This window comes from Pelophylax lessonae, assembly GCF_965119305.1.
Source record: "Pelophylax lessonae genome assembly, chromosome: 7".
NCBI lineage: Eukaryota > Metazoa > Chordata > Amphibia > Anura > Ranidae > Pelophylax > Pelophylax lessonae.
In genome coordinates this window covers 206,215,619-206,242,288 of record NC_138774.1, presented here as the reverse complement: position 1 = coordinate 206,242,288, position 26,670 = coordinate 206,215,619, and the positions used below count along the sequence as shown (strand labels likewise).

General features: G+C 41.5%; 1 protein-coding gene across 1 annotated transcript; it reads right to left on the bottom strand.

The window, feature by feature from the left end:
* Nucleotides 1-7,531: 7,531 nt before the first annotated feature.
* TOR4A (torsin family 4 member A) lies at nucleotides 7,532-9,074 on the bottom strand. Its single transcript, XM_082263665.1, has one exon. The coding sequence runs from the start codon at nucleotides 9,036-9,038 to the stop codon at nucleotides 7,782-7,784; it is 1,257 nt and encodes a 418-aa protein (XP_082119791.1). The 5' UTR covers nucleotides 9,039-9,074; the 3' UTR covers nucleotides 7,532-7,781.
* Between the last annotated feature and the right edge of the window lie 17,596 nt (nucleotides 9,075-26,670).

The window sequence follows — 26,670 nt, the reverse complement described above, 5'->3', positions numbered from 1 at the left end:
AAAGGCCCAGAAAGATTTTAAATTCGGAAACCGTTATAGGATTCCAGCCGAATCGTCTGGCAAGGTGCGAATTTGGGTTGGCGGCGATAAATTGTTGAGCATATAAATTTGATTGATCCACAATAGATCTGAAAAGATCTTCCGTGAAGAACAGCTCAAAAAAGTTCAGGGGCGTAAAACCAGCTGTCTCCACGTGGATTCCAGGTTGGGCAGTGAATGGGGGAAGTACTGGCGCTGTAGAATCTGGATCCCCGGCGCATAGTTTAGAAGTAACCCCTTGATTACCACACACGCACGCACGCACATACACTTCCATTTCTAGTATAGTGTTTGAACAGATCAATATCTGATCTGATCAGAGCTATACTAGCGCCCCCATAGTTTAGGGTTCCCAAAACGCGGTGTTTGCACGATCAGCACTGATTCCGGCCAGCACCTGCGTTTAACCCTTTCACCCAGGTAAGTGTAGTAATCAATAGATTACTGTCACTTACAAAAAACACAAGACACAAAACCGCTGTGTTAGCAGAGTCAGGCCTGATCCCTGCTAGCATTAGCAGTTTTTTTGGTAGCGCTTGAAATAGTCTTCGACAACCAGGTGCTTTTATTACCTGTGAGTCGCATCACTGTACGGGTAAATTTAGTTACCAAAATGTCTAAACGTTCGTACAGTGATGAAGCTATTTACAGTATAATGACCATGCCAGGTGAGAGCGATGGGGAAGCCTCACCGGCAGAATCAGGGTCAGTATACGAACCAGATGACAGCAGCGGCTCCCTGACAGACAGCTCCGACGACAGATGGGTCCCTGTTAGACCCAGGCGTACCCGACCCCATTCTGGAGTTGTTGAAATGCAGGAATCGCAGGGTGCTCGTATGGAGCAGAGTGTGGTTACTAGTGCCGCTCATTTTTCTGGCGACCTGGCAAGCGCCAGCGGCCTAGTACAACCTGGACCTAGTACAAACAGCAGATTCTGGTTAAACTGACTCTAAATGGATTCATTGCTGTTTGGTTTGCAGAATCCTGTGTACTGTTCCTGACTCCGTGTGATCTCTGATCTTGATCCGGTGTTCCATGAAAAAACCATACCCATGAAAATTCCCTACCACGTCACTTCCGGTGCACTTACGTAATTGAACAGCTGAGCAGCTTACCACTGCGCATGTTCAGAGCTCTGGAGGGTAGGGAATTTTTATGGGGGAGGGTAGGGAATTTTCACCGTTAGTGTTTTGTAATGTTACACCGCATCAGCTGTTGCCGCTGCAACATGAAATCATCTCCGCTCCTACCCCTGTCACTTCCCTGATCTCGGCTACTAAATGTAAAATCGGTGGTGGGTCTATGAAAATATAACTCATGGAGCCGAGATCTCTGTGATTTATATTTTCATACACCCACCGCTTTTACATTTTGTAGCCGAGATCAGGGAAGAGACAGGGGTATGAGTGGAGATGATTTTATGTTGCACCAGAGATGTTTTAATCTAACAGCTGATCCGGTGTAACGTTACATAACACTACCCCGTGAGAATTCCCTACCCTCCGGAGCTGTGAACATGCGCACTGCTATGCTGCTCAGCTGTTCAATGATGTATGTAAACAGGAAGTGACGAGGGTATGGAATTCTCACGAGGTATTGGTTTTCTAACGTTACACCGGCTTGTTGTCTCTAACCTGTGCTTTTTCTGCTTCCTACCCCGACCCTGGCTTGTCTTCCGGATTTCACTCCTGCCTGTTGATCCTGCCTTGCTGCTCTCCTGGTACCGACCCGGCTTGTGACCCGATTGCTCTGCTGCCTATTGTCTATGTCCTTCCTGCCCGACCATTACCTACCCGGCTTGTTTGACCCTGCATGTTTGACCCTGCACCCTGCTCCTCCGGCATGCTACAACTCCAGCCCAGCAAGCTTGCTCCCAACAGCCTCATACCAGCCCGCTCACTGCTGCCACGCTACTACTGGACTGGTTACAGGCACTCCTACATCACCGTGCTCCTGTGGCCGCTGTCTCACTATCAGAGGCCCATGAGCCGGAGTTGTACGAGAGGCCCTCCTTTACATGTTAGGCTCACCACCTACCAGGTACGTGACAGTCTGCAAATTCATTGAAAGCAACTTTAACTAATATCTCAGCTGCCAATGAGCAGAGAGTGACTGTAGTAGAACCCAGCACTACCTCTTGTGCCCCCTCTAGTGGCAAATCTAAAAATCTACATTAGGGATGAGTTCAGACATGTTTGGACCCTAGTCTGAGCCCACCTAAGCCGGGAAAAGAGAGGGATCCATCATGAGAGAGGAAGTCACACTTCTTGCTGATTTCCACTGTACAGAGAAGAGAATTGGATAGTGGTGGCTGGTGTTAAAAAAATCTTTTTTTTTTGGGGAGGGGGCGCAAAAAAAAAACCCTCCAGGGTTTTGCACTCACTATACTATAGGATGCCTTGCATTCCATGGGACGAGCAGCTGGAAACCTAAAGTGACGCAATGATGAATATTGATTCGCTATTCGCTAAAATCAAAAGTGAGACAACCTAAAACAATCCAATTAGAGCCTCAGCCTCAAATCACATGCTAATCAAAATGAATGAACCTGATAGACACCTATTAGTCTGGCATCCCACACATTACACACACATATATGAACCATTTCTTTAAAAAAAAAAGATAATATGACTAAGGCCCCTTTCACACTGTGGAGTCCGTCGGTGGACTCCGTTTTTCTCAGCAGGGGGATGGATCTGTCGATCTCCCGCTGAGCAGGCGGATGGCAGCTGTGTCTCCGTGCTGTGTGCGGAGACACAGCTGTCAGGTCCTGCTGTTCTCTATGGGGGAATCGGATGGGAACGGACCGCCTGTCCATTCTCATCCAATCCCATCCGATCCAATCCGCTGGACGGATGGAAAATAGGGTTTCTATCCGTCCAGATTTGACGATGTCTGCGGGCATCCGTTCAGATCCACCAAAAAAACGGACAGGCGGATCTGAACGGTCCGCCTGTGTGAAAGGGGCCTAACAGTTTTTAAACTTTAACAAGTAGCTTTCTTTGTTGGCAATTAACTTTAGGAACTTTGGGAGGGGTGGCGCCCCTGCTCCCCTCGTGACCTGGCCGCCACTGGAATTGGATCATGAAAATACTGTTCCTGCTCTGATTGGGCTGATGTTCCTGAATATCTGAAAACATTGGCCTGATAAACTATGGCAGTGAAAAATTGCAACAAGGATATTATATGTGAAATTGTCTTAAAAAAGGTCAAAAATGGTGACTAATGATCCATAATGTCACACCACCTCCACTGTACTGGGCCAATCATAAGCAGCCCTGCAGCCTCATGTATAGTGTATACACATCCTTTGCATACGCATGGCTGCAGGGTAGAGAATGCCGTGGTGGAAGACGATTAACCCAGTGCAGGTGGCAGCTTCCTGGTAGATTTGCTCTATGATCCGAACATGCCTGAAAGCATCACTAATCTACATTCAATACAAAACAAAAAATACGTTTTGGACAGAGTAGGGGACTAATAACAGTTTTGTCTGTTTTTAATTGTTATCTTTTACCCCTTATTACATTTTTCACATATAGAGGTTAATTTACTAAAAGAGTAGTGCATGTTCACTTTGCAAAGCAAATTCCCATTAACTTAGTGAATTAGATGATGTTGTGCAAAAGATTTTTATGGATGGTGCCAGTCACATGTACCTAAAGCACTGACATCACCATATATGCGTATAGAGAACAACAGAGAACTGTGGGACTTTTAGGGAGTTAATAAAAAATACTAAGTACAAAATTCAAAAAACGTATATTAAATACATATACATTTTTTTATTGACAAAAATATAAAAAAAATTAATTAAAAAAGCTCTATATACAGTATAAGATTGTTACGCTTTTATTTCAAATCAAAGTGTAACAATCTCATACTGTATATAGAGCTTTTTGATTAATTTCTTTATATCTATGTCTATAAATACATATATATATATGTATTTAATATAAGTTTTTTTGAATTTTGTACTTGGACTTTTAAGGTGCTTAATAAAAAATACTAAGTACAAAATTCAAAAAACGTATATTAAATACGTATACATTTTTTTATTGACAAAGATATAAAAAAAATATTTAAAAAGCTCTATATACAGTATAAGATTGTTACGCTTTTATTTCAAATCAAAGTGTAACAAAATTTATTTCAAAGTGTAACAAACTCATTCTGTATATAGAGCTTTTTGATTAATTTCTTTATATCTATGTCAATAAATACATTTATATGTATTTAATATACGTTTTTTGAATTTTGTACTTAGTATTTTTTATTAAGCACCTTAAAAGTCCAACAGTTCTCTGCTGTTCTCTAGATGATGTTGTGGTGATCTGTACATCGTGTGCGTGTAAATTTTGATTTTTATTTTCCTTGCACATGATTAGGAATCCTTTTCAAAGAGAATTTTGTCTTAGTTCATCTCTATTACTTTAGTACACCAACCCTATGAAGCTCAATTCACAAATTTTTAACTCAAGGATAATGATTTTAATTTTAGCCATGTGACTATCATTTTCAATACTCATTAGCTGAACACCATTTTGAAAGTATCTTTATCCTGGTGTGCTAACTTTGTGAATTTAGCATATGGGGAGTCATTGGTACAGGGAGTGAGCAGAAATATAATATAAAATGATTGGGTCTCCATACAACAATGATCATCTGAAAGTGTTTATTACCCTTCTTTACTGCATTAAATGGTGCCTTGTTGCTGTTTGTATTTCTTTTTGAAAGTTTTCTTCTCACTTCCTGGCCACACACGGATGCCCAATGACACAGCATAGGAATATAGGGGGATCTTGACAGGAACGCTTTATCTAAATCTAAAGGAATATTTTTGGACAGAGTTGGGTTTTAAAACTGAAGACAAAAAAACTGGAGTTGGCCAAACTGTTAATTTTATGATAAACTGAAGGTGAAACATATGACGTGCTAATTTGCTGCTTTTTCCAACATATTAATGCCTCGTACACACAATCAGATAATCGGATGACTTATCGTTCGCATTTTGTTGCATGATGCTAGTATCGAATTCAACAATGCATACTAAATGTACGATTCTGGAAAAGCTTCCTGGTTGCGTAGCTACGTATCGGAAAACAGAAACAATGGCAGCCAGGCTATTTTCGTGTGTCTGATCATGCGTGGTCTTTGTCTATCGATTTTTAGCGGACACATACTGTACTGATTAAACGATTGTCTTTCACTAGGCTATCGTACGACAAACGTTTTCGCATTTGTCCCTTTGGATTTTGTTGGACAAAATGTCGTGATCGGCTTATGAAAGCTGTGTACTAATGATCAGATTATTGTGCGATCAATTCGAAAGCTTTTTTTTTTTGTTTTTTGGTGCCGAAACCCGGGAAAGCTTTTTGTTTTTGTACGATTATCTGATCGTGTGTACGAGGCCTTGCTCTGCCCTCAAACACTAGTTTAGTCCATCTGCAGGGTATTAGAATGTAAAAGAAAAAAGTAAAAACATTTACACAATCTTTTTGAAAAAAGAAAAGAAAAAAAAAAAAAAGCTAATTCTTGTATTCTAACAGCTTTTCTAGATCTGATATGGCTTTTCAGATAAATGGTTTCATTATAAAAACTCCCCTTTCCAAAAAGCTCTTAACAATGTCCTTAGAATGTTTCAGTTACCAGTTAGTAAACTAAGCTATGATTTTATACATTAAACTGTAACTGCTTTTAATTTTTTTAATAAACATACAGTATTACACTATGGGCACCTTTTTTTTTATTTGCATTTGCTGGATGAGAGCCTTATGATTGGAGGGATTTTGGAGGATCTTAACCAACTCCAGGAAGTACTCCATAGCTGGCACCTTATGTTTGTAGAAGAAGGAGGGGAATTCCCATATTCTATGCGTTGTGTCTGAGAGCACTACATGCCCACTTGATATATATCTCTGGTGAGTGGGGATTACAGGAGGGGAGCACGGAGTTGCACCTTGTGAAGCACCAGAAGAATAAATCAGCACAGACACTTTTTGCACTAATGGACTTTATATATTTTGCACTTGCACTTTTATTCAATATCTTTTATTGATTTTCATATTGTGATTTTACATTCCATATTGCACTTTATCGAATGTTGTTCATTGATTTCTATATTGTGTATTTTGTATTGGGATTTCTGTAATTTAGAAGCAGCGCCGTATAATCTTATTTTAGTTCAGTTAATAATGCCCTTGTTGATGTATTCTTTTATCAGTGTAATTAAAAATGTTTTATCCCAGTAGCTGTAGCAACTTATGAGACTCGCAGACAGTGGAGATGTTAAGATGTTAAAGTGAGTCTGTCAGTTTAATGAGCCAAATACCTTTTCAGACCTAGTGCACAATGTAGACAGGCAGGGCACAGAGACATAATATTAAGATTCATTTATTTCTCTATGTACACAGTGCTATCACATTCTGCATTTTTCAAAGTATGTATTCGACAGTCACATTAGTCCCTTCCCCCAAGGAGCTTATGCTCTTTAATTTTCTACATTGACATCAGTCCCTGCTTATGATTTTTAATTTTCTCCTTGTGGTCAAGGCTGGATTTTCTCCAAGGCCATTGAAGACTGGAACATTTATTTTCAGTGCAGCAGCCTTAGCTCTGGTACAGCACAAGACTATGACAATTTAGTGCAGCCTCTTCTGATGCAGGATAACTTACATAAATAAAGGAAAGAGGTTTCAGAATTATAGAGATGTTTAGGGGTTAGGTATCTTAGTTTAAATGCTGTGGTCGATATTAAAGTTTATGGGGATTCAGTTAAACTGAATTTCGAGAATCCAACTTGTTCCCTAATTGATCCCTCTCCCCCTGAAGCCCTCCATCCTCCAACACCTTCAACCCTCCCCCGGCTATATTTTAAGTTTTTTTTTTTAATACTTAACCTTTCCAGATGTCTTTTGCCTGTTTGAGTGATGGGTGAGGTCCTCTTCCTCATCCCCACTTATCCATCATTGAGGGATCCACAACAAAACTGAGAGGGATGCTGATGATGAGGGTCACTCCCTACATCATTATATTGTGAGTGCAGCGTGCTGCAGTCAGCTTCCCTCAGAGGGCATGTCAACGAAGTCCTGCACTCACAAGATGTCTTTAGTCTTCTGGTTTGAATAACTCTGAGCATAAAATAGGGTAAATTAGGGGTCATGTTTTAAGTGTTGGAAGGAGAATAAGAAATGCATTTTTTTGGGTGGGGGGATGAACGGGTTTAGTTAAAGGGATGGTTAAGTGTTCAGGGAATTTTCCTGTAAGATACGTTTTTGGGTTAAGGAGAGTTTGAAAAGTGTTTTAAATTGTGCTTATTTATTGAGCAAAAGCCCCACGCTAAAAGCTACTTGCATAGGTCTAAGTTTGTAGGCACAACATCTAGGCCTAGGGTCTACAATATCCTCAGAGCTTACAAGGGAGGAAAGAATTAAAACATTTTTCTAATGAAAACTGCTGTGCGGGGTACTTTTAACCCTAACATTTGTTAGTGGAGAATGTTGCCTAGGACCAGTGCAGTCCGACAAGTTTGTAATTGGAACATGGGAGGAAACCCACACAAACCTTGAGACACTATACCATACAAACCCCATGTACAAATGTGTAACTGGTGGAATTAAACTCAGGAACTCAGTCTCACAAGGGCAAAAGGGTTATTAAGCTTGCAGATTTCCTTTTATTGACTTAGAATTTGAGTGATGAGGTTTCTAGACAGCAGTCAGAATGGTTTAATCCTAACAATCATGTGTATGAATGTAGAAGATTCACTTTGGCTACCACCTGTTTGCACCCAGTGATGGAGTATTGCTTGTCCTCTGTAGTGTAATATTTTAGCTGTCCTGTCAAGCTTTCAATGTTGTTATTGTCTGGGTAAAACCCTTCCCTTAGGAGCTCATCTAAAAAGCAATTGGCAATGTGGCTTTTCTCCAACAAAGTGAAAGGGACAATTTCAGCAATATCCCATATTTTGTGGTGCTGTTTCAAAGAAGTCTGGATAATGCTTTTCAGTTCTTGCGGACCATTCAAAATATCACTGGATGAATTTTGCAGAATAAATCTGGTCACCTCATTTCCTCCAATGTTGCTGATTAGAATGTAGATGGCATTGAGATACTCGTTGTTTTGGTTTAGGTAAAAGTAACTTTGTAACGTATCTAAAAGCAGAAGGGGCATATGCTCCATTTCATCAAATATAAAGACAGGAATTTTATCCTCAATCTCTGCATGGGTCACCATGTCTGAAATCAAGTCCACTAAACTGTTCTTACAAACCTCAATATCACTATCTTTCGGGCAGTTGTGCATGACATAGTATTGCATAACAAAATCATTGTCCATGACTGCACGAAAGTGCCTGGCCAGTATACGTCCCATGTGGCTCTTACCAACACCACTAGGACCATTCATTGAGATCACCAATGGCTTATTATGACAATGAGTTGCCAGGTAGTCTTTCAGGTGGTCCATTATTCCCTCAATGGCATACTTTTGCCCAAATACTTCCCGATGCATTGTTTTCTCAAGTCCATCTAGTTCATATTTTAGCACATTGTCATCCAAGTTCTCAATAGCATTTAAGATTTGGAAGCAAATGATCCCAACTAACAATATTAGGCATCGTTTTGCTTTGCTTTTCTGTTCCACTGGTAAATATCTTTTGGAGTTACCTGGGTAAAGTACCGCTCTGGACTTCTTACGTTTTTTCTTATGCTTTATACTACTTAAGGCAACCTGCTCCAAGGTTGGCGTGTCAAATTTAAAAAAGTTAGGGGTTTCAAAGCTGGAGGGCCTATAGATGGAATGCTCAGTAGACAGCTGCCGACGAAGTAGGCACGATTTATTATTGTCCAAAGGTCTCTTGCCAGACACATCCAAGTGAAGAGTTTTTTTCAATGTTCGGATCTTTCTGCGTATTCGAATTGCAGCACGAATAGGAGTGACCAGTGAGATTTTGTGTTCTGTGACTGGAACCTCTGGAATAGGTTCCATATTGTCCATTTTTATAGTTTGTTGAAAGTTGAGAAGCTAGATGTCCTACAATAAAAAAAGAAGAAAAACTTTTATTGGCAAACTGTATAGTAATTTGATTTCCACATTTATGGTTTGAATTGATCGTTCTAGAGCCCTAATCCCCACAACATCTTAAAAGTACCCGATATACAATAGGTTGAGCATTCCTCCCACTTAATTCAATCTTTTCAAATCTCAGTTAAAACTAAAGTTTAGTCATATTGGGGAGGATACAGCATCAAATACAATAATTACATGTAATGGGTTGTATCCCATGTCCTGCAGATGTCTGCTTCCTTTACAAATCCACCCTTCATGCTGCATTCGTAGATGTTGGATATTGCCCTGAGCTGCTTGGGTTAACAGCAACTGCTGCAGAAGTCTTTATGACATTGGAAACACGCCATTGCACATTGCTAATGTGTTTAATGCCATATCCATTTGAGAAAAAAATTCCTAAACTTTATCTTTAGTGTTACCTTTCAATAATCTAAAAATATCCCAGATGATCTACCCTATATTACAAAAAGGAATGAATTTTCAATTATTTTTTTCAGAAAATTGGTAAGAAAGTATACAGATCCAGCATTTGCCGCTGAAACAATTCACAGTCATTAGCTTTAAACCAGGGTACAAAGCTTTGCGACACAAAACAATTACATATTGTCAATAAACATAGAGCATCCTAATCCACATTTTGGAACTATAAAATAAAAAGAAAACAATACAAACAAAGTAAGAGGCATTAAGCGGTGAGATTAAATAACATCCTATCCTGTCTCATCTCCCCTCTCTCAAATGTAGGCAGGAGGGCAGAGAAGACACTCAAATAATGCAATTTCAATGCTAGGGAAACACCCCTTTCCCTCACAGTAATCTGTGGGTGTAGAATAACACATATCAAAAGCCCTGCTACACCCTCTAAACTCAACTCTCTTGTAGTCGTAAATACCCCAATAGGCCCAAGAGCCCATCTTAAGGAAAATATAGAGAAAGATAAAGTAGGGGAATAGGCAACATAGGGAAAAAAAAGACAAAGCACAAAAGAAAGAAGTACACCCCATCCTATATAAATACACCTCTCTTTTTTTTTTTAAACTTCAACTTTATTAAATTAACAGGTCATACAAAAGCAAAGCAAAACACTCTTAGTAGAGAGTATTACAGGCACAATTCTGGGACATAATACCATTAGAAATTAGTAATCAGAAGCAAAGACTGAGTGTTAAGCAATCACATCTTAATGCATAATGACATTAAAAAAAAAAGGGGAGCAAACAGCAGGGGGAAAATAAACCACGGTACACCAAGGTAAACCAAGTACACGGCACCAGGGATAGGTCCTCCATTCTCACACGCCCCTCCGTCTATACAATGTGGGAGAGTTAAAGCTCCTCAGTAGCACAGGTTTCAACCATAGCAACCCAGTCACCCCAGATTTTATTAAACTTATCCAGGCAACCCCTGGCTTCATACGTCAATTTATACAATGGAAGAACTTGATTAACCATATTTTTCCAGAGATTCAGAGGTATACCGGTAGTACCGATCCACTGCATCACAATCGTTTTCCTGGCATAAAACAATAAATACCTCAGAAATTGTTTTTGGCTAGAACGCAGGCCTATATCTTCCAAGATTCCTAGGAGGCACCATTTGGGGTTACACACATTAGGGAGATCAAAGTGTGTGGAAACAAAGTGAGTAACCTGAGACCAGAAGGGCCTGATTTTATCACAGCCCCACAACATGTGAAGTAAATCGCCCGTCATTTTACCGCACTTGTGGCATTCTGCAGTAGACCTGTGTTTCATGAGGAACAGTCTATGAGGGGTATAATATGTTCGATGAAAGATCCGTGGCTGTATCAGCCTGTCCCTAGCGGATATAACTGTTGTGAAATATGTATGAAGCAGTTCTTCCCAATCATCCTCCGACAAATCCGGAATATCTTTCACCCACCCGGCTCTAATGGCATCTAATCGAGACGGCACACCACGAATCAGAACACTATAATATGAGCTGATCAACTTAGTATGGACATCATATAGCAATTCCTTTTCCAACAAGGAATTAGCAAGAGACACCGAGGCTGCACCAAACTGGGCCGCAGCCGCGTGCCGTAATTGCAAGTATCGGTAGTGCCAAGAGCCTGAAAGTCCAGCTGAAACTGCCGGAATGTTTTAAAGACTCCATCGGAGAACAACTGGTGGGCATATTTAAGACCCCTACCCGGCCACGCAGTAGCATCCTGAAAGCCACAAAAATGTGGAAGACTGGGATTACACCACAAAGGTTGATTAGGCGAAAACAGCACCCCAGGTTCCTGCACCAAGGAGGTACATTTAACATAAGTTTTAAGGGAGGACTCCAGGAGGGCTGTACCCTCAAAGGGAGCAATAGAACGGTGGTAAATAAGATGTGTCAGTGTCTCAAAGGAAGACATCACTGCCGCCTCGGCGGCCGTGGCCGCATTGCCCCTCTGAGGGAAGAGCCACCCATGGACACGCACCAATTGCGCAGCATAATAATAAAGGCGCAGGTTCGGCAAGGCCAGGCCTCTTAGGTATACAGGCTGTTGGAGTGTGTTAATCGAAAGCCTGGGCGTCTTAGGGTACCACAGGAACGCAAAGATAAGAGAATCCACTTCCTTAACCACTTTGCCGCTGCTCACTAGAGCTCTACTGCGGCAAAGTGGCTCGATAACGTCTGGCGACGTAGACCTACGTCACCAGACATTTCCCTCTCTCGGCGCGCGAGCCTCCGGTGGGGGCTTCAGTCACAGCGGGAGTCGGGCCAGGGGAGGAGCGGCGGCGATCGCCGCTGCTCTTCCCCGATCGTCGGGGATCGAGTGTGGAGATCCGCCTGCTTGTGTAAACACAAGCGGGCGGATCTCCTAAGTGACAGGCAGGGTCAGATTGCAGGGTTCAGCATAGCTGAACCTGCGATCTGTCCTTTTGTCACATAGTCCCCTCCCCCCACACACGTCAGTAAGCACCAGGCATACATTAACCCCTTGATCACCAATAAAAATTAACCCCTTCCCTGCCAGTGTCATTTTTACAGTAACAGTGCATATTTATAGCACTGATTACTATAGTAATGTCACTGGTAGCCCCAAAAGTGTCAAAAATGTCAGTCAAGGGTCCGATCTGTCCGCTGCAATGTCGCAGTCCCGCAAAAAAAACGCAGATCGCCGCCATTACTCGTTACAAAAAAAAACACCAAAAATGACAGAAATCTTTCCCTTAGTTAGTAAACGCAATAACTTTTGCGCAAACCAATCAAAATACGCTTATTGCGATTTTTTTTTTTTTTACCAAACATAGGTAGCAGAAAACAAATTGGCCAAAAATGTAAAAAAATTTTGATTTTTACATTTTTTTGGGGGGGAATTTCATATAAAAAAATGTGAAAAATATTGTTATTTTTTCAAAATGTACGCTCTTCTTTTGTTTATAGCGCAAAAAGTAAAAATCGCACAGGTGATCAAATACCACCAAAAGAAAGCTCTGTTTGTGGGAAAAAAGAACATAAATTTTGTTTGAGTACGGCGTCGCACGACCGCGTAATTGTCAGTTAAAGTCGCACAGTGCCGAATCGCAAAAAGTGGCCCAGACGTAAGACAGCAAAATCCTCCGGTGGTAAAGTGGTTAAAGAAGTGGTTTGGGATAAAGAGAGGGCAATTCGCCAGGATATATAAGAATTTAGGGAGCATGATCATTTTAAACAAGTTTACCCTTCCAGTCAGAGACAGTGGCAGATGCTTCCAGTGTTCCACTTTATATTTAAACAGGGTCAGGCAAGGGAGAAGATTATTAGGTACATACATAGAGAGAGGCTGCTGTACCACAACATCCAGATATCGGAAGGACATGGTAACCCGTAAAGGGCATGCGGCGGGGAAAGGAGAGAGGAATGTCTGGGTGCACCAGGAACAGACTGGACTTGGACCAGTTGACCTTAAAACCCGAGAAGGCCCCGAAGTCTTGAATAAGACCCAGGACCTTCATCAGTGTGTTATATGGATCCGATAGATAGAGCAACATGTCATCTGCATAAAGTGACACACGTTCCTCCAGAGTGCCAATACGCATTCCTTGGATCTCCGTGGAATTACGGAGGAGTTGTGCCAGAGGTTCTATAGCAATCGCGAAAAGGAGTGGGGATAAAGGGCAGCCCTGCCGCGTACCCCTATGTATGTGTAGCAACTGCGACACCGAGCCATTCACCCGAATACGTGCCAGGGGCTGATCATAGAGAATCCTCACCCAGGTGAGGAACACCTTTCCAAAGCCAAACTTTTTCAGTGTATAGAACAGGTACGGCCACTCAACCGAGTCAAATGCTTTCTGCGTATCGAGCAACAGCACCACTCTAGACAGGGGAGAAGAGGATGGGACCTGAAGGTTGGTAAATAAGCGACGAATATTAGTATACGCGGAGCATCCCGGAATAAAGCCCGTTTGATCCACCCCCACTATGGTGCTGACCACCTTATTAAGTCTCAAGGCAAGAATTTTGGATAGAATCTTGAGTTCCACGTTAATTAAAGATATCGGGCGGTAAGAATCACAAAACCTCAAATCTTTATGCGGTTTGGGGATCGGGACTATAAGGGCTTCACGTTACAACTCAAGCAATCGACCCGCATCGTATATAGATTTATAAGGGGCCAAAAGGTGAGGCGCCAACAGCTCCCCATGGTGCAAATACCACTCTACTGGGAAACCGTCAGGCCCCGGGGTTTTGTGTTTAGGAAAGTTTTAATTGCAAGCACAATCTCCTCCACAGTGATCGGCTCATCTAAACTGGAGCTTTGGGTGCGTGCCAGGTTACGGAAGGGGATCGAATCCACATACTCATACAGTTCGGGAGGTGTAAAGTGGGCTCTGGATGTATATAGGTCAGAGTAATATGAAAGAAATGCTTGAAGTATCTCCTCCGTAGAGTAACACGGCTGATAATGTCCATCATATACCAGGGGTATAGTAACGGGGTCTGGAATGGGTCTTGCCAGAAAAGCAAGAAGCCGGCCATTCTTATCGCCTGATTCAAAAATGCGCTGGGATTGGTACAGAAGCCTCTTCTGGGTCTTGTCCGTGAGGACTAGTTCATAGGCTCTCTGGGAAGAGTGCCATAACTGGTAATTTGCGGGAGTAGGGTCCAACACATAGGTCTGCTCGGATCTACTTAAAGCAACTGCATAAATACACCTCTCTAAGGCAAACCCATCTCATAAGGCATCCGAGAGATATTTAATCCAGGGGTCCCAAGTTTTGTCGAACAGGACGAGTTTATCATTCAGGATTGCTGAAAGGCGTTTATTTACTTTGGATTTTGGAGGAAATCATTGGCTGCTTCAAATACAAAAGCTATGAGCCTCTTTCTGTGTCTCAACGTCCCCTCCACTGGGTGCCCCAACAGTGCCTGCAGTGGCGATTCAATGAGTTTCACTTGAGTGAGTGAGTAAATTAAATTGTAAGTATGTATTCAGAACCTCCTCACTTTTGGGCAAGTCCACCAAACATGGAACGTAGTGCCACAACCTCTGAAGCACTGAGGGGAAGCACCAGGGACATAGGATGCTACTTACACTGGCACCATATACCACCGCAGGAAGACCTTGTAGGTCGCTTCAATCAGTGAAGTATTAATATATGATTTGGATGCATATTGTGCCAACCTACTCCACTCACCAACTTCCAAAGTCTCTCCCAAGTCTTGCTTCCATTTGTGCATTTAAAGCAACGTTTTGGAGGCAGATAACAATATATTGTAGATTTTGGATTTGTGGCCAGTGTGTTTGTCAAAACTCCTGCAAAGATATTCAATTTATGTTGAGGAGGTTAAATGTGAGGTGTGATTTAGTGTTGCAAAGAAATGTGCTATCTGAGTTCAGAAGCTGATGCTTCTCCTGAAGGAATTGTTTTGACAAAACACCTCTACGGTCACAGAGATCTGCGATTCATAGCAAACCTTTGTTGGTCCACCAGGCATAATTTTGGGAATGAAGACCCGGGGTGAATAAAGGGTTACCAAGCAACGGAGCCCATGGAGTGTGTAGCGATCTAAATCCATGTGTGGCCAACAATCTGTCCCATAGGTTCAATGAAAATGATAGGGTAGGAAACATCATGACCGGTCTATCCTTAGCCTGCATCCACATTAAGTGGCTAATCTCCTTATTGGTATATATGGATGATTCCAAGGACATCCAGAGCAGCAAGGGATGTTGTGTATGGAACCAGATCAACTGCGCAGCTTGATAGTATTTGACCAACACCGAGGCCCCCCCTCAATTTACATAGGTGTGTATAACGTGTGCCTGTTCACCCGGGTTCTTTTATCCCCCCATTTAAATTTCAACAGCTATGCTTGAAATTTCCTTAAGTCAGACATAATTGTCGAAACAGGAAGCATTCTGAATAAATATAGCACTTTAGGCAAAAATATTAATTTTCATTGAGTACAATTGCCTGAACCATGATGGGGGGGTTATTTGACTATCTTTTGAGATCCTCTAATAATATTTTGAATACAGGAGGGTCATTTTTTGGATATAGTGTGTGAAGAGAGGGGGTTAAAAAGATATCTCAATACGGAAGGGCCTCTGGTTGCCACTTAAAGGAAAATTAGTTTTGTAAGGCTCAGGCTATGTGTGCTTCCAAAGATTTATTAGGTGCTTGGGATTTTGAATGATTCACTTGCAGACCCGAGATGAAAGTAAAGCGTCGCAGTACCAGGTGTAGGTTGGGAATTGAGATGACTGGGGAAGAGAGGATCATTAACATCTTATCTGCAAACAAAGCACATTGGTTACAGTAAACTCCCTGTGTACCAGTGTTACATCTGATTTTGATTGCCAATGGCTCCAAGGCCAATATAAATAGTATAGGGGGCAAGAGGCAACCCTGATGGGTACCTCTATATATATCAATATCTTGTGATCTGTGGCCTTTAATTATAAGACGGGTCGAAGGTTCGCTATAGATCGTTCATAACGTTGTCAAAAATTTAGAGCCAAACCCATAGCATTCCAAAGTAAAGAACAGGTAATCCCAGGAAAGGGAATCAAAGGCCTTGTGAAGAACCAGAGACAATAGCATGGCTCCCATCTTCCCCCGGCCACCCCAACCAGAGTTCAAAGCTGATATATCAATAATTCATCGAGTTTGGTCTGGGGCCTGTCTATTAGGAACAAATCCTACCTGATCTGGATGGATATAGTGAGACAAAAAGGTGTTCATGTGAGTGGCCAGAATCTTTGTCAAATTTTTGAGGTCAGCATTGATCAATGAGATTGGATGATAGTTTGCACAATCTCCAAGGTCTTTGGTTTGGGAATAATGTGGATAAATGCATTGTTTTCTTGTGGTGGTAGGGAGGAGCTCTTTCTCAATTCATTGAAGAAAGAGCATAAATGGTGGGTCAGAATTCTCAGCATACCTGCGATAATATTGACCACAGTCTTTGCTCTAATTAATCCCAAAGGTGTTCTATCGGGTTGAGGCCAGGACTCTGTGCTGGCCAGTTAAGTTCCTCCACTCCAAACTCACTCATCCATGTCTTTATGGACCTTGTTTGTGCACTGGTGCGCAGTCCTGTTGGAACAGGAAGGGGCCATCCCCAAACTGTTCCCACAAAGTGGGGGCATGAAATTGTCCAAAATGTCTTGATATGCTGGAACTTCACTGGAACTAAGGGGGCAAGCCCAACCCCTGAAAACAACCACACACCATAATCCTCCCTCCACCAAATGATTTGGACCAGTGCACAAAGCAAGGTCCATAAAGACATAGATGAGTGAGTTTGGGGTGGAGGAACTTGACGAGTCCTGACCTCAACCCGATAGAACACCTTTGGGATGAATTTGAGTGCAGACTGCGAGTCAGGGCTTCTCATTCAACATCAGTGCCTGACCTCACAAATGCCTTTCTGGAAGAATGGTCAAACATTCCCATAGATACACTCCTAAACCTTGTGGACAGCCTTCCCAGAAGAGTTGAAGCTGTTATAGCTGAAAAGGGAGGGCCAACTCACTATTGAACCATACGGACCAAGACTGGGATGTCATTAAAGTTCATGTGCTTGTGAAGGCAGGTGTCCCAATACTTTTGATAATATAGTGTATCTAGCATCCACATAAATTCAAATATCAGTTTTGGGGCACATAGGCTCTTTAAGCTCACTACCAATTATTCTTCAGGCTTTGCATGTCGGCTTTATTTGTCTTCTGTGATTCGGCAATGTTCAGAATGTGGGATGATCTCACCAAAAGGATTTCTGATTGTCAATTACTTTGTTTGATCCATTACATTTTTTTTCCTATGGTTCAGGATTATTTTTATTCATAGATACCCCCTGGCATCAAACTCCTTATGAAGTGGACAGTGATCTGCGAAACGTGTAGAGTCCTAGGATGTCCAGTTTTTGTCTGTTACATCTATATCAATCATATATTTTAAATTTTCATTTATATATTTTTATGTATCAGCTCAATATGAATTTATTCTATCAATTATGAATCTTTATATGTCAGCTTCTTTTTAGATATTTGTATCATATATTGAAATTGTCACTGGGTATTGTGTATGATCATGGAATATTGCTCAATGACTTCATATTAAATCTGAAACTGTACGTATCTTTTATTTTTATTCTTATACTTTTGCAAAATGACCTGCTTCATTTAACCACTTGCCGACTGCTCACAGTATATTTACTGCGGCAGTCAGCCCTTCACAGGCAGAGCGACGTAGGTCTACGTCGCTAGCCTGTGAGGGTCTCAGGAGTGAGCGTGCGCCGCCGGAGGCACGCTTCCGCGCAGTCACGGCCCCCCCCCCCGCGCGTGTAACCGGCAGACCCGATCATCCGCCGGTCACTCATGTTCGTTGGTGGAGAGGGAGAAAGGCAGGCGGCTAATGTAAACAAGCCGCCTGTCATTCTCCCCTGTGTAGGAATAGTGATCATACAGTTCTACTATGTAGAACCGTTGATCACTGTTCCTACACCTCAAGCCACAGCCAATCACAGTTAGAATCATGCCCCTAGGGACACACATAACCCCTCCCTCTCAAAAAAAGTTAACCCCTTCACTGCCAGTGTAATTTTACAGTAACAGTGCATGTTTATAGCACTGATTACTGTAGTAATGTCACTGGTAACCCAAAAAGTGTCAAAAATGTCAGTCAAGGGTCCGATCTGTCCGCCGCAATGTCGCAGTACCGCAAAAAAAAATCGCAGATCGCCGCCATTACGCGTTAAAAAAAAAACAACAAAAATGACAAAAATCTTTCCCTTTGTTAGTAAATGCAATAACTTTTGCGCAAACCAATCAAAATACGCTTTTTGCAATTTTTTTACCAAACATATGTAGCATAAAACAAATTGGCCAAAAATGTTAAAAAATTTTGATTTTAACATTTTTTTTGGGGAATTTCATATAAAAAAATGTGAAAAATATTGTTATTTTTGCAAAATTTATGCTCTTTTTTTGTTTATATCGCATGATCAAAAAATCGCACAGGTAATCAAATACCACGGAAAGAAAGCTCTGTTTGTGGGAAAAAAAGGACGCCAAATTCGTTTAGGTACAGTGTCGCACGACCGCGCAATTGTCCGTTAAATTCACACAGTGCCGAATCTCAAAATAGGCCCTGGTCAGGAAGGGGGTAAAATCTTACGGGGCTTAAGTGCCTAAAGTCCCATGACCTTCTATTTTTTTTTTTTTTTTGCATTATTAGGGATATAGGCATGTCACTATGGTTGCTTTGGGTCCCAATTTCTTTGTAAGACTGGGATGCCATTAAAATTCATGGGCGTGTAAAGGTAGGCGTCCTAATACTTTTGGTAATATAGTGTATGTAACTATGGGTTTTATTTACTGAAAGTAGGCAGTGCAAAATCTGGAGCAGCTCTGCAAAAAAAAAAAAAAAAACAATCAGCTTCCAGGTTTTTATTTTTTGTCAAGTTAGAAGCTGATTGGCTACCATGCACAGCTGCACCAGATTCTGCACTCTCTTTACTTTAGTAAATCAACCCCTATGTAACATAAAACAATATCTTTTGCCAATTAAGAATAATTATGCTTTAGGTGTCTAGACTAAGGACAACAAGTTTTTGTATGCTTTGCACATTGGCCTTTGACAGTTTTCTCCTGTCTTAAGGCTCATACACATGATCAAAAAATCTTCAGAAAAACAGCTTTTGAAGCGATCATGCCATAATGCGATCATTAATACACAGCTTTCGAGAGCCGATCACGATACAAACACACTACAACACATTATATAACTTCAGAATTTTTATTCTGTTGTACAAGAATTTTCATCACTTTAATAAACTCTTAATTTTCCATATAGAGACTAGCATACATAAAAAAAATGGACGATCAATCGTCTGATAATCTCATCGTATGTACCAGGAAAAGAAACTAAGCCCACCATAGAGGGGTATGTATCATGTCCTTTTTATTGGAATTGCCATTGCTGTGCTAGCAACACCTAACAAATGAATATTTGCACTCATGATGTGTGCTTTGCACAAGTAAAAATTTGCTCCATAACCCCGATACTCCCATATTTTATTTGGCCATGTGCCTAGCAGCTGATTGTATATAAAATCAAGCAAAAGACAGTTATCTCACTAAACATACATTGCGAACATTATTTCAATTCTTCAGAAACAGGAAGGAATGCTTTGCCACACGTTCACATTCAAGACAAGAGGAGCCAATACCGCAACTGACAAGCTTTATCTCGCAATACGAGAAACACAAGTTAACATTATCTTCTAACAGCTTTAACGCCCATCTATATGTGACAAAATCACTTCCTATTTTAAGTTCCTGAAGGGGACAGAAAGAGCTTAAGAGCAGAGACAGTCTGGGAAGTTACATAACTGAAGCTCAACAAACATCCCACCTTCATATTGTACTTTCCAACCTTTTCTTCTCAAAGAGAACCATTCAGGAAAAAGATTAACCACTTGACCTCCTAAAGATTTTCCCCCCTTCCCAATCAGGCCATTTTTTGCAATAGGGCACTGACAATTGCATGGTCGTGGGACATTGTTTTTACCACAAATAGAGCTTTCTTTAGGTGGCATTTGAATACCCCTGCATTTTTTGTTTTTTTTTGCGCTATAATGTATATATCGCAATTTTGAAAAAAAAAAAAAAAATATATATATATATATATATATATATTTTTTTTTTACTTTCTGCTCTAAAACACATCCAATAAAAAAAATATAAAAAATTAAATTTCTTCATCAATTTAGGCTAATATGTATTCTTTTACATATTAAAAAAAATCCCAATAAGCGTATATTTATTGGTTTGTGCAAAAGATATAGGGGTTTATTTACTAAAGCTAGAGAGGGCAAAATGAGTCACAATTCTGCAGAATAACCAATCAGCTTCCAGGTTTTATTGCTAAAGCTTAATTAAACAAGCTTAGTTTAGAAGATGATTGGTTTCTCTGCAGAATTGTGACTAATTTTGTCCTCTCTAGCTTTAAGAAATTAACCCCATAGCGTCTACAAACTGTGGGATATTTTTATTTATTTTATTTATTTATTTTTTAATTAATAATTAATTTTTTAATTAAAGTATTTTTTTTACTAGTAATAGTGGCGATCAGCGACTTTTTTGGGGATCAGTGACATTATAGTGATCAGTACTAAAAATTTGCACTGTCACTGTACTAATGACACTGACAGGGAAGGAGTTAACATCAGGGGCGATTAAAGGGTTAACAGTGTGCCTAGCTTTTTAAGAATTACCCACATTGTAATGTAGATTGCTAGTGGATTAAGGTTTGGATATTGATGTGTTTAAATTTCTGCAGAAAGTACCTTTTTTTTAGTAGTGTACCCCGCGACTTCAGATCGCAGCTGCCTAGGCAAATACGTCATCAACCAGGCCCATTGACTCCAGGGATATCTATGTCATCAATCCCAGAAGTCTTCAGGCGTCTAATGCAATTACACAAATTGCGCCGCAGTGTTGTTACTGCGCAGGCGCAAGATCCAGAGGTGCATGCTAGGTAGCCAGCTGCACGAAATCCAGGAAATGAAGCCAGGCCTTAGAATCCCCAAACATATATATATATATATATATATAATGTTTGGGGATTCTAAGCAATTTTGTAGCAAAAAATACTGATTTTAACTTGTAAGCAACATATGTCAGAAAAAGACTTAGGCTCCAAGGGGTTAAAGTGTTACTAAACCCAGGACCCTGCATTCACTATATCTGGTCTCCCACAGTACACAGAACATGGAAATGTAATATTTTTAGTAAATGCTAAACACCTTTTCTCATCAGCAGTATATAGCAGTCTTGTGACTTCTATCAGTGTCTGGTTAAATCTTGTAGGAAGAGTTTTAATACTGCACTGACTGTCCTATGAAGATTCAGGACCTCTGACCCTCTGTCTGGACAATGATGATTGGCCTTCTGCTGATCACATCTACCATCCCAAGAAAAAAAAAAACTCTCTAGCAATACACACCAAACTGAGCATGTGCCTAACTCCACTTTTATTTTGCTGTTGAACTTCATCCTTAGTGTATCGTGGCAAAGAGTAGGCATTGTTTTTATTGTGGCTGAGGTTATGCTAGGAATGTAAAAGACTTGGGGCTTGACTGGCAACCTTAACTGAAGTAGTAAATGTAGCGTGCCGCAGCTAATGGTCACTCCAACCAAATTGCATTAACAGTGGGAAAGGCTTAAAGGGGCATGGTTACCTAAAATAAAAGCCTTCTTGTAGCCACATAATATGCTTGGATTGCTCTGCCACGAGCAAGAGTCTCACAGACATGTATAAACTTCAGCACAATCATTTGAAAAAAATAAAAGTCTTCTATTACATATGATTTTGCATGCACTAAATATAGACAGAGAACTAACACTTTGTCTGAGCCTACTCTAAAGAAGACCGTCATTAAAATAGTCAGCTTAGCAACCAGCAATTGTTAAGACATTGATCACTTTGGTGAGAAGTGTGTAATGTACAATACAGTGTATATAGTGCAGGAGTGTGTAATGTACAATAAAGTGTATACTGTGCAGTAGGAATGTGTAATGTACAATATAGTGTATATGTTGCAGACATGAGGATGTCTGCACAGTCCCTCGTATCCTCAGTCTTTACAGTCCTTCCCCATCCCTAAGTCTTTACAGTCCTCCCCATCCTCAGTCTTTACAGCCCCCCCCCCTCCATCCTCAGTCTTCACAGTCTTCTTTCCAATCCTCATTCTTCATAGTCCCCCCACCATCCTGAGTTTTCCAAGCCTCCCATCTTTAGTCTTCACAGTCTCCTCCCAATCTCAGTCTTCCCAGCCCCCCTCAGCTCATCTGGACAGTTCCGGTAGGTAAGTGTAGTACCCTCTAGTGTGCTAGAATAGGCTGTACATAGATTTTTGATAGAGAAGTTAAATTGTTAGGCTTGGCTGGCAGTGAGGTCTGTATTTATTTGGGTCAGGGTGAGTGATACACGGAGGCTGGATAACCCCTACTTGCTGGAACCTTGGAGAAGTTTCCAGAAGAATGGGAGGGATGTTAGGAGTAGCTACCTGGAGTTATGAGGAGGGCCCCAGCCAATCCAGAGGGCTGGCACCTCTTAAATACTCAGACCAACAGAGGGGAGTGGAGTTTGGTTGGAAGCTGGAGATGGGAGGCTGTCGAAGGCCCTTGAGGGTAGCACCCTACTCTAAAGGGGGGTTGGTGACCTCGGGCCTGGGACTCAGGTGCTGGAGGGATCCTCTCAAGACACACAGGGGAGTCCTGTTCAAAGGCATAGGGGCAAGAGTGAAGACAGCAGGAGCCAGCTAGCATGTCCAGGAGATCTCCATGGAGAAGACAGCCAGGTGGCTGGTGAGTAAGACAGTCTGGGAGGACTGTGGGAAGTAGCCAGGAGAGCTAGAGAAAGGGGCAGCTGCAGCCAGGTGGGTTTGCAGTGCCTGAAGAGGTGATGCTGGGATCAGTAGCCACAGTAATGTAGCTGGACACTGGACTTTTTCTACACACCAAAGGGGCCCGCTGTCCCTGCCTGTTAAAGGGTTTTGCTGCACCTGGCTGAGTGCCTTGCAAGATTCCTTAAACAGTGTTCGAGCTGGGTCTGAGTTGTTCTGCAAGCAAGAAATGTGCTGGAGGAAGAGGACTGTATACAGATAGTGTATTTAGGTGAAGATAAAGTTGAAGAGACTTTGTTCCAGTTAAGTGTGGTGTGCCTGGCTGTGCTGGGTGGGGGGTCCCTATTCACCAGCGGCTCCTATCATGGATGTGTTACACATATTTTGACACAAAACTACTGATCTGCTGTGTTACCTTTTTAGGGTTGGCCTGCCAATACGATCTGCTTATTTTCTAAAAGGTCAGCATGCACCATTTTTTTTGTGACTGCTGGGATTTTCCGGCCACAGTATTCTGGTGGTTTCATTGGGAGTAAGGTTCCGCTTAGGGCCAGAGAATGAGCAGGGGACCCAATAAACTACTACCAGTGGCTCCTCCAGGGGAGACATTACATGTAATTTCAAAAGTAATTTTCAATAAATTTAAATATGCAGCTGTCATTTAATAAAAAACTGGTAATCCTTCCATGAAAGTCTTTGCTCTGGTAGTTCCTAGTATGGAAGGGAATCGATCTTCTAATTGTGCTGCTGTGTTGCCACCCTGTCACATGCACTATTAGAGGTGACTCAAAACAGTCATGACAGCATACATTGCATAGGCATGCTCCGCCATTGTCAGGAAGCCAAACCAGAACAATTAGGTGCCTTAAGTGTATGTAACCTAGGAGTGGAGAAGTATTTGAAGGGACCCTGTCACCAGATCATCTATTTCAAGAAAAAATCTTCCCATTAAAGTTCATGCGCATTTTATGTGCATACAGTTATGGTATTTACCTGTAAAAAGCCTCCCTTGTGTAGACATTCCAAAGCCCTGAGACTACTGTCAGAAATCCCAGCAGATTCAGCATAGCTCCCAACTGTCCCTGATTTAATGGGACTGTCCCTGATTTGAAACAAACTCCCTCTGTCTCTGTTTCCTCCTCATTTGTCCCCCATTTTTGTCTGATCTATATAGTTGTATATCAAAGGCACTACAGTAAACCCCCCTCCATTGCGGGGGTTACGATCCGGACCCAGCCGCGAAAAGTGAAAATCCGCAAAATAGAAAAACCCTATTAAAATGCATTGTGGGCATGTTTTTTTTACTGTCACTGTACGTGTAAAAGCATTTTAAGGTCTTTAAACACACTTTTAAAACAATAGAAACTCATTTAAACACATAAAAGATACTGAGAGACAGAGCAAGAGCTATGGAAAACACAAAAATATTTCATTTTTAATGATTTATATAGTAAAATAACATTTAAAAAAAAAACGCAATATACCGGGACCGCAAAAACTGAACCGCGATGGAGCGGGGGTTTACTTTATTTATCTTTCAAAAAGTGTTTCCCAGTGCTAAACCTTTCATCCAATTTCTAAATTGCTGCATTTGAACATTTTAAAACATAATATAAAGTAATAGTAGTTGTAAAAAAAAAATGCACGTGTGGGTTTAACCAATATTTTTTTTTTTTGTATAATTCTCCTTTAGGGGGATGTGACAGGGGGTGTGTGCTATTTCTACATACTTTTGCTAATAGGTTGTCCCTCGTTCCCATCTCAAAAAGTTGGGAGGTGTGGATTCAAAGCTGTCACTAAAGTAACAATCTATAGTATCCCTGCTTGCCAGCAGCTACATAAAAGGTTATAAAGGGAGATAAAAGGAGGGTCGGAGATGCTGGATCAACAAAGAGAGTGAATAAATAGTTCCAGGAGAGAAGAGGGCTATGATGTGCAAGGAGGGAGGGGGTTGTTGCACTCTGTAGCCACCTACTAGGCACCCTCCTCTAGGGATTTGCTGAGACAACCAAAATATTTAGACTTTTGATTTGCATTCTCCCAGTTCTCTATATTCTGGAATCCTCCAGAAGACAGGGAGAAACAATCAATCCTGCAGCCTGCAAAGCCCAGAACAGCCCAAAGCAATAACAAATTGCTCTACTGATTATTACAGTGGAGCCAAACAGAACTAAATTGATCTAGCTTTCCTAGAACCCTATCTAGGAGGGTGCTACAGTTGCATCCAAGTAGCACTACATAATCACACTAAAAATTAGATCAAAATCGATTGGCAGCAGTGTGAACCTAGTCTAAAGGCACATTGCAATGAACACAACATAGTTTATGGAAAGCAAATACACTGCAAGTATTTAGCGTACATGTTTTTTCCGTGCTTTAACTTGCATTTTTCTGTCATTGCTCCTCTTCATGTGAAAATATAGGACCTGCTGAATTTTTTTTTACTGTGCAGTACACTGCATCCCACATTGTGCACTTTGTGTGCATGAGCTGAGGCGCGCTAGGGTGTCGATCAAAATCAAATATACTACAGTGTGCAGGTTGTGCTATGAATTAACTTTACCCCCCCCCCCCCCCCCCAAATTGTACCTTTAAAGACTTCCAAATCCACCTTAAGGGCCAGTTCACACTAGTGCAATGCCAGACATTGCATGTGATTCACACCGCATTGCTGTGCAGATCATATGTGTGCGATGCGAATTTGCATCGAATTCGGACCAAACTCCTGCAGGACCCTTTTTTGTCCGTACCGGAATCAGATGCAATGGATGTTCACACCTACAGTATGTGATCCGATTCCGCAAATTGTGCTGAGTTTTGCAAACTGATTGTGGGGTGTCGTTAACTTTACTTAAACTCCGCAATCAGTTTGCATGAACAGGCTGCAATTTTGAGTGGTGAGGATTTGCGCCAAATTCGCTGTGAATTTGCACCACATCTAGTGTGAACCGGTCCTAAAGATAAACTCTGGGCACAAAAAAAAGTTCTAGAAGAAATAAACAAAGCATTCAATTAAAGTGTAAATCACAACTTCCCCCAAAAGGGGAATTTGCGCCTTTCCACCTCCTCCCCTTCTAATTCTTGGAATGTTTTTTTGAGGGGGGGGGGGGGGGGGGTCAGCGGGCACCTTATTTTGACAGGTTCCCCCGCTCCTGCTTCTGGTCAGATTGCCACGGCGATGTTTGGTCCCCCTCTTTGGCCCCGCAGGCTCTTTGGACACGTCACAGAAGACTGTGGAACCATTCATGGGGCACAGCGTGGCCTGCGCATGTGCAGTGGGCAGCTGGCTCTAAAGCCACAACCCAAAACCCGGCAAAGAACTGGGTCTGGTGAGGACATCTCTGGATCCTGTGACAGGTACGTATATGGTTTTCAGTATTTGTAGCTGCTGACTTTTGCATTTTTGTTTACAGGGTGAAGAACCTCTTTGAGAATTCCTGTCTCTTGTATTTAGCCCAAAGTTCAGCTTTAATTTCACTTTTGTGATTGATTGTAATGCACTTTGTTCAATTTTTTTTAGAAAAGTACAGTACCTTTCTAGGAGTACCTTCTGTAATCCACAATCTGGCTGACTGAGTAAGCTTTGTGGTGAACGTTCAGCCGCTGTCACCTATTCTTCATATCTACAAAAGGAAGTTCAGACAGTGAATAGTGTGTTGGTTTCATGTCATCTTTTCTTTGGAAGACTCATTAGTTAAAA